A 14692-nucleotide genomic window follows, 5' to 3' on the forward strand; every position below is an offset into this window, starting at 1 on the left:
ATAAGAGTGAAATGAAATAATTCATCCCTTTGACACTATCATGAACTTCTACGTTTGTTTCAAACGAATTGATTAAAAGAAAGCAGAGAAGAATATTATGATGTATTAGCAAACCTATATATTTTTCAAAAATAAAAATATTCTCTATGAATATGTTAACTTCGTTCGTGAAACTGAGACGTCGTCGTAGAAAATCATCGAAGCGAGTTTCTTCCAAATCAATTGAAATTAAAGAAAAGATTTCAGAAAAATATGGGGGGAGAAGTGATACACAACGAAACGAAGAAGAATACCTGAGGAACAAGAATGTGTCGATAATGACAGATGACGAGCCCGATTTTTACGTGTCAAAATCTTTCGTTGGAACGAGAGCAAGTGACAAGACGAGAAAGAATTTGAACGAATACGTGATTATGAATGCTGAAGAGATACTTGTGAAGAACAATAATGCTTCGGAAAAAATTATGGACGATTATGTGATCGTGGGTACTGAGGAAATGCCTGTGACACTGATCGAGAAGAACGCGAGTGATAACAGTGATTCAGAAAGTGTGAAGAATATGGAACAATCGTTGAAGAATTGCAGTCTGATGTGTAACCACACTTGGTACCCGCAATTCAAACGATACGTTTTAAAAAATCTGCGTAACAAGATTTATCCTTCCGTGGTAACGGGGTGAGTAACGAAATGAATAAGATTCGTTTTTCTTATGTGAATGTGAAATCGATTTAATTGAGAAGCATTTTTAATTGATAGATTTAATTGAGAAGCACTAATTCTTACAATTAGCTTGATTGAATTGGTGAAGTTAAATTTAAACTTCCAAATTTTTTTTTTAATGTTTCAATCTTTCTTTTTGTTTTCTTTGCCTTTAATAATTGATAGATTTAATTGATAGATTTAATTCAAAAGCACTTAAAATTAGGTTGATTGAATTGGTGAAGCTTTAAACTTAAACTTCCAAATTTTTTTTTAATGTTTCAATCTTTCCTTTTGTTTTCTTTGCCTTTATAATAATTGATAAATTTAATTGATAGATTTAATTGAGAAGCACTTACAATTAGCTTAATTGAATTGATAAAATTTTAAACTTAAACTTCCAAATTTTTTTTTTAATGTCTCTTTCCTTTTGTTTTCTTTGCCTTTATAATAATTATAAATACATATGATCTTTGTAAATTAATACATAGACTATAATAACACTTGAAATTTCCACATGGAATTCTATGAATGAACCATGACAACTTGGATCGATAAACTGTCTGATCTGTTATATCAGAGCATTAGTTGTTAATGAATGAGAATCAACATGCTGTAATGCTTTCTCCTTTCCGAATGCATTTGGATAAACTCGATAAACTGATTGTCGATATTTTATTTTCTTAGACTAACCTTTCTTTTTATTTCTATCTATTTTATTTTCGCTTATTCATAGCTTCCTATATAAAATATAGCAAATACACTGTTACTGAATTCTTCAATTTATTGACAGAGAAAGAAATATTAAATATTTCTGATACTTTTATTTAAATAATACTTTCATAGAATTATGGTAACTAATATTACTATTTTGGGTTTTTGCAATCTCAATTTCTAAAAATTTCAAACCCCCCTTATCCTTAATTTTCTATTAGAAAACACTTATGGATTTACGTATAACAAAACAATTTATCATTTTAATTATCAAAATTTCGAATTCGAGATGCATGATTTGTATGCATCCGACGATCGAATCTCGACTTAACAATAATATTCGAGGTATACGGTCGTCGAATCGTATCCTTATCGTCTTTATCCAACGAACAGAGAGGCACGGAAGAAATGGACGGATGTGGCCGACGATAATTCACTTCTCACGGTTAGAAGACACGTTGCACGTGGCAAGGGAGTTTAAAGACCCGGTGGAAAAGCCGGCAGTTTATGCAGGGAAACAAGCGTGGGTGAGTCATTCGAGTAAATGATGGCAAGGTGTAACGCTTGCCTGCTCACCCGCGCACGAAACGATAGCCGAAACGATTGTTCTATAGATTGTGCGCGGGGAATATTTAATTTTGCCTTTTGTTTTGAATGGATTTCGGGCACACCTGTAGCGAAGATTAAAAGCGAAGATGTAAAACTGATTTTATATCCATCTTATTGTTGAAGAAAAAATCAATGAAAATATAGATAAGAGATTCGAAGGGAAACTACTGTTTAATTGTTGTTATTTTTTGTCCTAGAATATTGTATTAAGATTAGAAAATAATATGAATCTGTGAATCTAATCTTTGTATAAAATAAACAAATTAAGAAACATTCATGCAATAAGTACAAAAGAAAGTGGATGAAATTATAATAGTAAATTTATCCTGAATTTTTATACGATATTTATATTAGAAACTGTCATTAGCTATATATCGAGAAAAAACTCGCTAGGAAGAATCTTACTAATTAATTTTTCAAAAATATATATTTAAAAGAAGAAAATTAGTATTCATTTCTCCAAATCTCGGACTATTCATCGCATATCTTCTAACTTGTCCAGAAATAACCATACTTACTCATGCGTGCCGATAATACGAAATACAATCGCGCACAATAATTTCTAATTACGTATTACCCAAGGGCCCTGTTCGAACTTCATTCAGCCCTAAGTACACGGTACGTGCGCCGAGTGGTTGTGTGTGCGCGACAGGATCTTGCGCAGAACGTGCGTAATGGACTTCCTGCGTGAATCGAACCTGAACAGACCAAGCCTTCACAGTATTCTGACATTGGACACGGGTTTTTCACTTTCCTGGAAATGGGCTCCTCTCTCACGAGAAACAATCGACCTTTTTTTTCGTCGAATCAATTTCGCATCATGCTTTATTATCCATTTTTCATATTGTTACTTCGTTATATAAAATAATAAATGATTATCGATTTTCCAAGTTCGATGCCGAATTTTTTTTCGGCAACAAAAATTTAATAAAATCTCCATCTGTTTTACTGATACTCGATTACAGATTCGTGATTTGCTTAATCCATCGTCTGTAGTAAGAGACTTTTGTGTACACCCCTGACACTATGGCGCAATTTTGACCGAAAGAGACGATACCGTAAAGGGTGTTTTTACTTGCCAACGGACCTCCGGAATCCCCGTAACAAGAATCCTTTCCACTCGCTCCGTAACAAAGATGGTAATCCTTCTTAACGAGCATTCTATATTCTGGAGTTTCCTCTATGCATGCCTCGTATGGTGTGTGGCGAATGCAGATTCCCATCAAAATATCGCTAATTTTCGCCTAGGAAAAAGAAAGTTTTGAAAGATTAATAATTTATCTAAAAATTCAAATAAGAGTGTAATAAAAATATTCATATATTCCAAAAAAGAAATTTTTGCAATATTTGAAAATTCGATCGTCTTTTCTGAAAATTTCAAATTGAAAAAGAAGTTTGAAATTCATAATTGCGAGTTTGAAGAGCAAGTATCAATTAATAAATCTAAACTCGTGTACATAGCGTGACGATTGGGGAACAAGACAGACACTCACGTTACTTTGGACACTGGTATAACCCCAACCGCAAACACACAGTTGCTGAGGTGGTTTGCTGAATTCGGTGGGCAATCGAACAGCTCGAACAGTGCTCGAGAATCGAAAGCGAGGTCGTACCTCGAACAACGCTATATCGTGGTACAGTATACTCGAGAACCAATATTGGAACATGGTATTGTTATACATGTATATCTTTGTTAATTTATGCAACGATCCCCCTTGGTAAAGCTTGTTCGAGCCAGCTCTCACGAAATAATTTGTTTCTCTATCTGGAAGTCTAAATAGCCACTCAATTGTTACAAATTAAACAAAATTTTGTGAAAAAAATAATTCATATTCGCATTGAGAATATTAATCGAGAGAATATTAAGATTTTTCTGCAAGTTTTGTAAAAATTAATATGTACTTTTCTTTTTCAAATCATCGTTATTCGTTGTTTATTAAATACTTACAGACAATGAAGAGCAGTGATACCCCAATTTTTGGACAAAATACTAGCTCCACATATAAATCCATCAGAATTGTGCAAAGAAAGCTGCAATTGTTTTTACCTTTAAAATCATTCAAACGATTTATTTGAAAAACAATTGATAGATTCTACTAACCATGAATGGTCGTTGTTTTATACTAATAGGATGTCCACCAATGATTTTTATTGTCGCTTTGCAAGAAACATTTTTACATACATCTATTGTAATAAAAATACCTGAAAATATGAACAAAAATTGTTAATTAAATCCAGGAAAATATTACTTATAGGAATGAAAAAAAAAATGAAAAACGACTTACATGTTAGGTAAAAAATAATAGATTTTGCACGCATTTTTACTGACAGCTTGAACGAATGTGTTTAACAAATCTGTACGACATTCTGTATAACAGAATGCTTTGTATCTTCAGAAGCTATAAATGTCACGTGGCAATGAATTTTGCAAAGATAATCGTTGAAAATTATTTATTATTATTTTCAAGAACAAAGATTTGATAAATTAGAAGATTCTAGAAAATAGTTACAAGAATATATTGATTTATGTGCGATGATATTTTACTAAAAATATTGGTTATTGATCAAAATATTATTATATCTTTTAAAAGTAAAATAAACTCGTTTTTCCAACGAGAAAAATAATATAAAAGATTAAAAATATAATAGGTGATAAGATGAAAAATTTTTATTTCCTCTTCTTTTTAATTAAAAATCTATTTATTCTTTTTATATTATATGATAATTAATAAGGATAAATATAAATTCGTCGTGTTGGAGATCGGAAGAGGCATTTATTTCGATACATATTTCAATACAGTAATATCATAACTAATTTATTTTTTGAACCCATACTAATACCATAATATTCAAGATTAAAATTAAATTCTCAAACAATTTCAAAATTTATTGTCGAATCAATCATTTTCATCCGAAAAAGATAAAGAGGAATTTTCATCATATGCGAAAAGAAAATGATCACGCGATGGAAAATCGATAATTTGATCGTATTGAGAGAGAAACATGGATCTACGTTCACGATTCCATCCGTTATAGATTTCTAAGGAAGCATATTCATTCGGGGTTTGTCGAAGAGCGTACAACGAAGAAGCGAAGCTTATAGTTTCGATGAATATCACGATCAGTAGAAGATTATTGGCCATAGAAACCAGCATACTGTCGTTGTCCACGTTTCGATATCTGCTTAAATGATTCATCGATTCCACCAGGCTATTCATAGAGTTGTCCGCATCTTTTATCATTTCTGCAAAATTGAAGTTTGTGTCACGCATAAAATTGAAATATCATTTCTCTTATCAATTTTTTATTAATATAAAATAAGAATCTTCTTCTTTTATGTAGAATAATTAAAAAAAATATTCATTTTTGAATAAAAATCTATATTCTTATAGTTGAGAATTATATCCAAGATTTTCTAAAAAAAAGTTTCTTCGTTTCAACAATTTTGATTTCGACGAAATATTTAATACAATTAAATATAAATAATTTTGATTGATTAGGGATCGAAAATTAGGAAGTAACCTGTTCTAGAACGTGTTGCAAACTCTTGCATATTTTCAGAATCCTCTTCGCTATTCCACTCGATTTGCGACGTGCTCTTGTCCACCGAGTTCGGTTCGTGTCCATTGAAGTTCTCACCGCTGTAAAGCTCCAGTAGTTTGGTCATCCAGTCCATCAGATGTGTTAAAACATTCACATGACTCTGCCAAGTTTCCTTCAAAGTCTCTTTCATCCCTTGAGCGAAGAATTTTTCGAAATCAATGGCGGATTGATGCAATTTGTTGATCGTTCTGAACGTTCTGAGAAGCGCCCCCTTTTTGTACAACTTTAAAGCTCTCGAGATCTCCTTGTGCCTGATCAACAATTCATTTCAAAATTTATGCAATTTATAAATTTCTTTATTATATTGTTCGACTGCTTTTGAAAATTAAAACTTAACAAACATAAGTTGCAATCTTGAAATGATTCTCAAAATTAACTAATAATCCTTTTAATTATAAAATTTCTAAATTTCCATAAAAAAAACCTCTTAATCGATTTTATTAATCGTTTTAGAAAATAATCAAAATTCGAATTGAATTTAAAATCATACTAACTTTATCGCAGCTTCATCATCCTTGCCCACAAATTTCGAAAGTTTCCTCAACTTCTCTTTACCATCCTCGAAAATATTGATACATTGTAATAATTCGTCGATGAATCTTTGCCCCCAAATGCTCTTCGACAAAATGTCCCCAAGATCGTTGACAGCGCGATGGAAAGGGGTCCCTTTGGATATCCTCTTGTCCAAGATCCTCTCGAACACGTAGCTCACCTTTCTTTTGATCTTCTTCGGCGTTCTTCGAACAATTTTGCAGGAAATCTCCTCCTCCTCTCCGTTCTCATCCTCCACGACCGTGCAATTGCTCAAACGTTGAATAGCCATCGTCCACGATTTCGCGTCTACGTTGTACGCCTCGCTCGTCGATCGCAATCTCGCGTTGTTCCGACACTCGTCGAAACGTCGAAATTCATCAACGCAATCGTCGTAATTAATTCTATCGTTGTTCGTAATCACGAGGCAAAGTAAAACGTGCCACGGTTTTTGTTGGCCGCGATACCTGAGAATATCGTTCCTCAGCAAAGTGTCGTTTACTTTTGACTTTATATTTTGAAAGGCCTGTCTTGGCGCATTGTTCATCATATTTAAAGCCGTTCGAATCACGTTCGAAGACCATTTCTGGTTTCTCTTCGTGTTCATTTCTGAAAAGCATTGAGCCAGTTTGGCGATGAATTCCAGCACGTCGTCCACCGAGCCAAGGAATTTGAAACCGTCCGAAGTTGTTTTATTTGTCAGATGCTACGATATTGATAAACATTTTTTTTGTCAATTCAATTCAAAATCTATAAATCTTTGAATTTTCTAAAAGATGTTGCATAGTTGCATAAGAGAAATGAGAAATAAAAAATGTGTAAAATTAATATTAAAAATTTTATCTCGTTAATTCAACAATTGGAACTAAAAATATTTTTATAATTTTACTAATGATTCGATTTGAATTAAGAAATTTTTTTATCTACGAATGTCCATCATGTTTAATTATAAAATTTTTTTAAAATTCTACAGACCTCGTTTCCTCCCGAACTCGAGTTTCCATTTCTATTAAATATATCGGTCAATGATGTAATTTCATTAATCATATTTCCCAGATCTAACATCGTATACACGCTTTGCAGCAACACCTCGGAATACCAATCATCGGACAATGGATCCTCTCTCGATTTATTTTCGTACAATTGAACGTTATTAATCAATCCAAAATCGTTAACGAATTCAATTACGCTCTTCCTTATATTCTTGCATATTTCCCGGATCGTTGACAACACATCGGCTTCTTTCGACGATCTTAATATAATTGGTTTACTTATAGGCTTCCCTATTTTCGAGAAAAAATCTCGAATTCCCGTTTCCAAACGATGCACTTGTCTAGGATTGACCAACACGAATTGAAAATCGTCGCGTACAATGGGATTTTTTCGATCGATGTGTTCAGAGATAGTGAAATGTATAAGGAAATCTATCGTAAATACAAATATTATTGCACATACAAATATTATTGAAAAGATTCGTATCGCGTTCATTTTTAAAGATACTTACTTGAGAATAGAAGAAATGAAACTAGTTTGGGAATCATCATGTTTGGAAATAATGTAAATACCTGTTTCTAAAACTTTGATTCTTTTTTTCTCTGTTTTATACTCTGGTGTGTAATTTTCTCAAGTCATTGTTGCGTTTGTTTCTGATAACTGGATGTGAAATATTGTTTAGCCACGTCCAAGTATGTATAGAGTATATCGCTAGATTCGATCGAACGTGTGTCACACGACTTCCCATAAATGTCGTCTTCATGATATCCTGAACGAAATATTGCAAAATGAACAAAATGGTATAAAGATAAATAACAGGAAACGAGATTTCCATTTGTTAAAAATAGGATCGAGGTTGAGGAAAAATTCAATGTCTATTTTTAAACTTCCTTTTGTTTTCTCTCTTACTGTTCAACACGTTCGTTATATTTTTTTATTCTTATATCTCGAATGGAATAATTTATATTAATAACAAAACATACTTGGTACATACATATTTTAAAAGAAATCAATAAATACATATTTATATTCAACATCGAAGATTAGATTAAAAATACTAGAAGAAATATACAAAAGATGTGTCCATCAAAAATCAAAATCAAAAATTGAAAGATCATCGACTTTCTTCGAAGTAGACACGCCATAATGCCAATGACACTCGACGAATTTATTAAAATCATCTCAGTCACTCGAATTATTCCTTGGCAAAATACCTAACATGATGTCAACTAACGTGATGTCATCGCAATGACAATTCTCATCCCTAAACATTGATTCATCCGTGCTATTCAAGAATCACGAGGTCATCACGAAGCGTGAATGCCAGTTCGAATATTAAAATTACCAAATCCTCAGTTTCAAACGAAACAACAGTTCGAGCGAATCTATTTCGATTCTCCACGATGATCATCATAAATAATCATAATCAGTGTCATAAATTATAACTCGCACCATCCATGGTGGAACAAACTCTTTCAAAGAGAAGGTTATGGATGCTTGGTCTGGTAGCATGCGCCATCTGTCGGCTGGAACGGAAATACCGGTGAATGGAGGATGTCGAAACGTGTTACTCGCAACACAGTATTGACTGTTTCGAGCTGACCAACCGGCGTTAACTCGGTTTACAAGAATTTCTTGCTATACTGGTCGAGCATTGTGTAGTTTCAACAATGAACGACTCGTAGATCGCGTTGGAAGTGACGGTTGGCCGAGAGAAAACGAGAGAAAGTTTTATTCGATCCGTAAACGGCGAATGAGGATGTTGTGAATTTCAACCAATTGATCGTGAGAGGAAACATACCTTGAAGGATGGATGAGGAGGCGATGTGGAAAGATTTCTATCATAAAATTGTGGTGGAGAAGGAGGAAAAACAGAAGGAGCAGCAAGAAAACACGGAACATGAGATAAGGTAGAGAGAGAGGCATCTTTCGAAACGTGGAAACTCGATTGGAAACTCTAATTTTTTTCGTTGTCGTGTGTGCGAGGATTTAACACGTTGTTCGACACGTTACTAACCGATTTAACATCAGTTATGTGTAATTACATAATTGTATACGTATAATTAAGTGTGGACAATTGTACACAAACATTTACATTTATAAACGTACCTATATAACAATAGAGTAAAATTAATCTAATTCTTCGTGCAATGAATTCTTATTTATTAACCTTTTGTTATTTATTTTTCTCGTTGAAAATACGAGAAGAGAGAATTTAATAATTCTTTTATAATTTTTTAAAAAAGAGTTTCTTCGACGTAACAATTTTTAACAAAGAAATTTCAAAGAAGAATTTTAGAATACATCTCGTATTCGAATGCAAATAAACCTTGGAACAAAGTTTGTATTAAACGAATCTCATGACTCACGACGATTACCAATGCTAAATGTAAGAGATGCAAAAATGTAGCAGATGTCACAAACGATACAATTTTTATTCTTCGTCATTATTTGTTCCACGAATGGATTCTTATCATTTCCTAGAAAATTTGTATATAAATATTATTATCAATATTTCTAACGTTGAAGAATCACGTGCTCGCCCGTGTCGCCTTGATTCTTGTCGCCAAACAAACACTGGTTGTATAGATTGTAGGAATGACGAGCTGAAACCGCTTCAACTGACTGCATGCACGCAAGCTATTAATAAAACCAGACTAACGATTGAGTCCCAGAACATCTGTGGAGGAATTAACTCTCCTCCAGGTCGCGCGAATACGTAACATGCCATCGAGATCCGTGGCTCAAGGTCGATATTTTGAGATTTATTGCAAATGTAGTTTAAGATAATTGCAATAACAGCAAGAAAACACGTGTTTTGTGTTTGAAATACAATGGTTTGAAGGCAGGGTATAGAAATGTAATGTATCAAAGTTATACTGGAGGTTTGAAAAAATAAACTTGTTGAATTGAAGGTGTAGGGATTGGAAAATTTTATGGAAAATTTTGAAAATGTCGTATATACACAAATATGATTATTATCAAAGTTTGACTTTAAGATATTTTGATCTTGATCGATAAAAGTGAATTGCTTATGTTAATTTTAATTTTGGAGTTAATATTAATTGTGTAAATTGTTTAACTCTCGCATAATATTAGGTTTAAAAATTTTTAATTGCAAATTAGAAAATGTTTTTTTGTATTGATATTTATTTGATATTTCTCAATTATTTTTCAATTATCAATATTTATCAATATTTATCAATTATTTTTAACTACGAATAATATTCGAATAATAATTTCTGCAGAGGTTCCGTCATCGACCACGCAGCAATCGACACTTATAAAAGAATTAATTAGCACGCGTACACGTTCCTCGCTGCTCCTCCTCCGTTTAAGGAGGTCGCGTAGAATGCAATAGTCTCGTTAGTTTACATATCAACTGTTCTTCCTACAACGTTTGTATGCACGCGATGAATCCTTTTTTGCATTTCCCTTTTGTCCAAATTATTTTTCTTCGCGTAACATCAACTCTCAACTGTTATGGCTGATATATTTATAGATGCCGCCTCATAGAAACGAAGATACTTTCTTATATTTTTATCATTCACATGATAAATTCTATAGCGATTCATCAACCGTGTTAATTGATATATTGGAAAAATACATACGTGATTTCGTTAAAAAAATAATAATAATAAATTTAATCCTGAACAAAATACGGTTCATAAAGTAATTGCATTTATATGTCTAAAGAATTACCTATAAATCTTACGTAAAAATTGTAAACAACGCGTTAAGCAAAATACGATTAATCTAATTTCGTGTAACAATGAAAAATGAATTTTGATTTTCCAAATTACGGGGGGAAGATATAATAATTATGTTCTACGAGGCAATTAATCACGATTACACTAATAATCTAAGAATCAACAGCAGAATTCACGATACATTTTCCCATGGGTCGGCGATATCTCAACGTCGATGAGGACATCATCACACGAGGACGGGAATTCCTCGTTTGCGTAGCCAATAAAAAAAAAAACCAGTTAAGAATTAAATCATCATCGCGTAGGTGAACGTCCAGCGAGATTGAAGATCAACATTTGAAAATTATGCTTATAAATAAATAAAGAATAATTGCAGAATCATCGAAAAACATTTTTATTTTTGCAGAATAAATTTTTAATCTACATGTTTAACATGTATTCTTGTGAATCGTTCTAAAATCATTCCAAAATCTACGAGATTGATAACAAATCATCATTTCATCATTCGAATTTTATAAATAATTATTTTTAAGAATGTTTTGTCTTTTTTTGACAGAGTATAATGTTCGTATGCTTAACGTAAATTACAAGGCGTGAAATTACGTAAAATGAAATAAATGATTGTGAGTTGAAGCAAGATTAATTGAATCGATTCGAATTTTGAAACGATGAAGAGATTGGCGAAGGTCTTTTTTTTGTTTGTATCATTCGTGTTTCTTGTTTCTTGTTTCTTGTTTCTTGTTTCTTGTTCGCAAGACAATAACTTTGTGTTATATTTCAATGTATATACGTTTATTTATATTAAATTTAACTTTGTAACTTTCTTAACTTTTATTTAAAATTTGGTCTTCAAATTTTCTTTTCATTCTTTTCAAATTAAAAATATTCCGATGATATTATTTACTCTCTCTTGATATTATTTAATTTTTGCTATCTATAACCAATCTATAAGTGTGATAATATTCCTGAACGTTAATTTACTTGTAATACAGTGTATCGAATTAATAGTTTTTTTCCGGACTTGATATATTGAAAATAAAAAACAGCAATTTTCTATGATATAATGCGGAATCTTTTAGATGATGTCGAATTATAATAAAAATCTAAGAATTATTATTATTATTATTATTATTATTTTCTCGTGTCAATATTTAAAAATATTTTATCACACATCGATTTTTTTTTATCATATATTTTCTTCGTATAATGGAAAATTTTCACAAAAATTTATGTAACAAAGAATAAACATTTTTATAAATATATATATATAAGTTACATAAACAAATTCTAGATGATTTTCTCTCTCTTTTTTGTAGAAAAAATTTTTTTAACGATCCAGGATATTTTACGACTAAAAAGTTTATTAAATTAAAATTATTATTGGATAAAAAAATATCACCGTGCTTATTATGGAAATAAATAATTCGCAAGTTATAAATAATCGATCCTCAATACTCGTGTTAATCGACGATTGTACAATTAGAGAAATAAGAGCAAGAAGTGGAAGAAGAACATGTTTCGAGAGCCGATCTTTGGTTGGACGAAGAATGTGAATCGGTGAATCACATCTTTGGAATTAAAAATAAATGGGTATAGAAGGAAATAAAAAATATTGAAAATTACGCAAGAGCATGTATGTTTTTTATATATCTACACGAAAGCTGGAAATAAATGAAAAATGGCGTGATGTTTTATATTGTCTTCTAATTTAAAACTTTTATTTCTTTTAAGTTTAAATTTTCTTAAATCGTCTTTTCAGAAAATATATTTTAATTCGTAAGATGAAAAATATTTTTTATATTTTTCTTTACAATGAAGAAAAAGAGATATATATTTATCTGTTATTACATTTAATGATTAATCATTGAAAACTGGAACAAAGGAATACCTTAGAATTAAAAATAAAATGCTCGAGAATCTAAAGATTCTTCCGTATATTCACTATTCTTGTTAAGAAATAAATTTAAGTAAATCGTCATTTATATAAAAGTTTTCTATATAATACAAATTGCACAAAAACATAGAGTTTATAAATACAAAGCAATAATCGAATAAGGAAATATTGAATAATTTAATTAATAAAACAAAGAATTGAGAGAAGAAACAATCGTGTTCAATTTGAAGAATGAAATTATCATTAATGATGTAATATACAAGAATTTTCATTACTAGAAACCGTTATATCGTAACTAAATAGAGAGCAACGACAATAATTAAGATAATTAAAACTTACATTGTTTTATTTTCTGCTCATTAACTATATCTTCAAATAATTTATCATATAATTATTATTAATTACATTCACAGATAGATATTACACAATCAAAATAAAAATAAAATAAAACTGTACTATAATGTAAACTCTAATCATTTTTAATTTCGTCGATAATTCAATGATAACATTCAATATGTAAAATAAAATTTTACATCGAAAGAAAAAAAATAAATTAAATAAATCTTATCGTTATCGAAAACGCAATAAAAATAATTTTATAGCAAATTCATTGGTAAACATATTTATCAAATTATGGATATTTTGTGTTAATCTTCAACTCACAATCAGAATATCTATGAATAATATAATATAAATCTTGATATCCGAATTATATACATATGTATATAATAAATTGTGGGAAAATTTCATTAAGCGTTCGAGGTCTACCTTACATATCCTGTTACCACTTCCTTTTCCTCTAGATCTTTTGTGAGTCCTTCAGCAGTTCGGTGTCAGACATGCTTCGATTGACGTCGTCGTCTGTCTCTTGCATATAGTAGATTGTGTCGATTATTGACAGACACGAAAGTGAAGTGAATTTGTCTACATTGTCGTGAAAATCTTTCAATCGTTAAATATAGTGATTGTTGATAAAATAATATCATGGTGGTGACTATATTGGGATTATAGAATTGTTAAAATAATTATTTATTTAATATTTGCCAGCAAAATTGTAGAATTTTCCTGCAATTTGAATTTCGGTTTTCTTCTTTTGTATACATTTGAAAAAACAATTCAATTTTTTTCTATCTCTTAAACGAAAAGATTTAGATTAAATTTTAGTGTTTAAATTATCTTAAATTCTTTTAATTTAGAAACAAACAAAAAGTTTCTCTAAAATGAACAATTGTTGTAAGAAATAAAGAAAAAAAGGTAAATGTTCAATTTACAAGAAATAGAAACGAAACTATAATTGCATACACGGAATGATTAAGCTGTTTTGGCTAATTATTTATCTCTCAATTATTATTCTTCGATAATTTCTCAACCTAATAATTTATACAAAAAAAAACATATCAATTAATTATGAAACAAACAAATCTTGTTAATCGCAATGAGTGTTTCGTGCAATCGTGTTTTCGTCCTTCTCTATGTCTCGTGAAACGACGTATGAAACGAAGAATCTCTGTTTTTTATTCCAAAGGAAGGAGAGCCGAGAAATGGCACACTTCGAAAAGCTGGACGAGCAGCACCCTTATTATGCGATCGCCGCTGCCCGAATGTGGCAAAAACCGGAAACGAAACCGGTGACGACAGCGAGATTTTATTGGAAATTTGCTGCTTTCAACTTTATTTCTGAAAGGTGAATCCGCGTTGCTTAAATCTCATCAAAATCTGGTGCACCACGCGACAGAGCTGGGCGCTTTCTATTTCTAATCCCTAAACTACTTTGGACGATACACTTTTGAACTATCAAACCTAGTTTTACTACAGCTAGAATTTTAGGCTAAGTAATTCGAAACAATTCAATTATTTTCGTCACTTCAATTTTCTCTTTTCTATCGTTTCGAAATTGAATAACTTTTTAAATGCAAATCATCGTTATCAAACTTATCA

The 14692-nt window shown here is 31.1% G+C and overlaps 3 protein-coding genes across 7 annotated transcripts in view; 1 reads left to right on the forward strand and 2 right to left on the reverse strand.

Annotated features, from left to right (window-relative positions):
• LOC102674346 (protein unc-13 homolog 4B) overlaps positions 1 to 14692 on the forward strand; it is a 32944-nt gene that overhangs the window by 2727 nt on the left and 15525 nt on the right. For 2 of the 5 annotated variants that reach the window (XM_031510269.1, XM_006615250.2), the window contains exons 1-2: positions 138 to 676; positions 14280 to 14438. In XM_031510269.1, coding sequence (XP_031366129.1) covers positions 147 to 676; positions 14280 to 14438 — 689 coding nt within the window. In that variant the 5' untranslated portion in view covers positions 138 to 146. Of the gene's footprint in view, positions 1 to 137; positions 677 to 8690; positions 9061 to 14279; positions 14439 to 14692 lie in introns of those variants that run through there. The other 3 variants (XM_006615249.2, XM_031510270.1, XM_006615252.2) reach the window with 3 other exon arrangements.
• On the reverse strand, positions 2459 to 4103 carry LOC102675041 (trypsin delta-like). Its single transcript, XM_031510271.1, has 3 exons — positions 3972 to 4103; positions 3517 to 3796; positions 2459 to 3267 (listed from the first exon to the last, which is right to left on the reverse strand). The coding sequence occupies exons 2-3, from the start codon at positions 3703 to 3705 to the stop codon at positions 2983 to 2985; spliced, it is 474 nt and encodes a 157-aa protein (XP_031366131.1). The 5' UTR covers positions 3706 to 3796; positions 3972 to 4103; the 3' UTR covers positions 2459 to 2982.
• Positions 4776 to 7933, reverse strand: LOC102674917. Its single transcript, XM_006615255.2, has 5 exons — positions 7662 to 7933; positions 7133 to 7581; positions 6121 to 6863; positions 5546 to 5877; positions 4776 to 5267 (listed from the first exon to the last, which is right to left on the reverse strand). The coding sequence occupies exons 1-5, from the start codon at positions 7699 to 7701 to the stop codon at positions 4921 to 4923; spliced, it is 1911 nt and encodes a 636-aa protein (XP_006615318.1). The 5' UTR covers positions 7702 to 7933; the 3' UTR covers positions 4776 to 4920.

This window comes from Apis dorsata, unplaced genomic scaffold, assembly GCF_000469605.1.
Source record: "Apis dorsata unplaced genomic scaffold, Apis dorsata 1.3 scaffold_220, whole genome shotgun sequence".
Taxonomy (NCBI): Eukaryota; Metazoa; Arthropoda; class Insecta; order Hymenoptera; family Apidae; genus Apis; species Apis dorsata.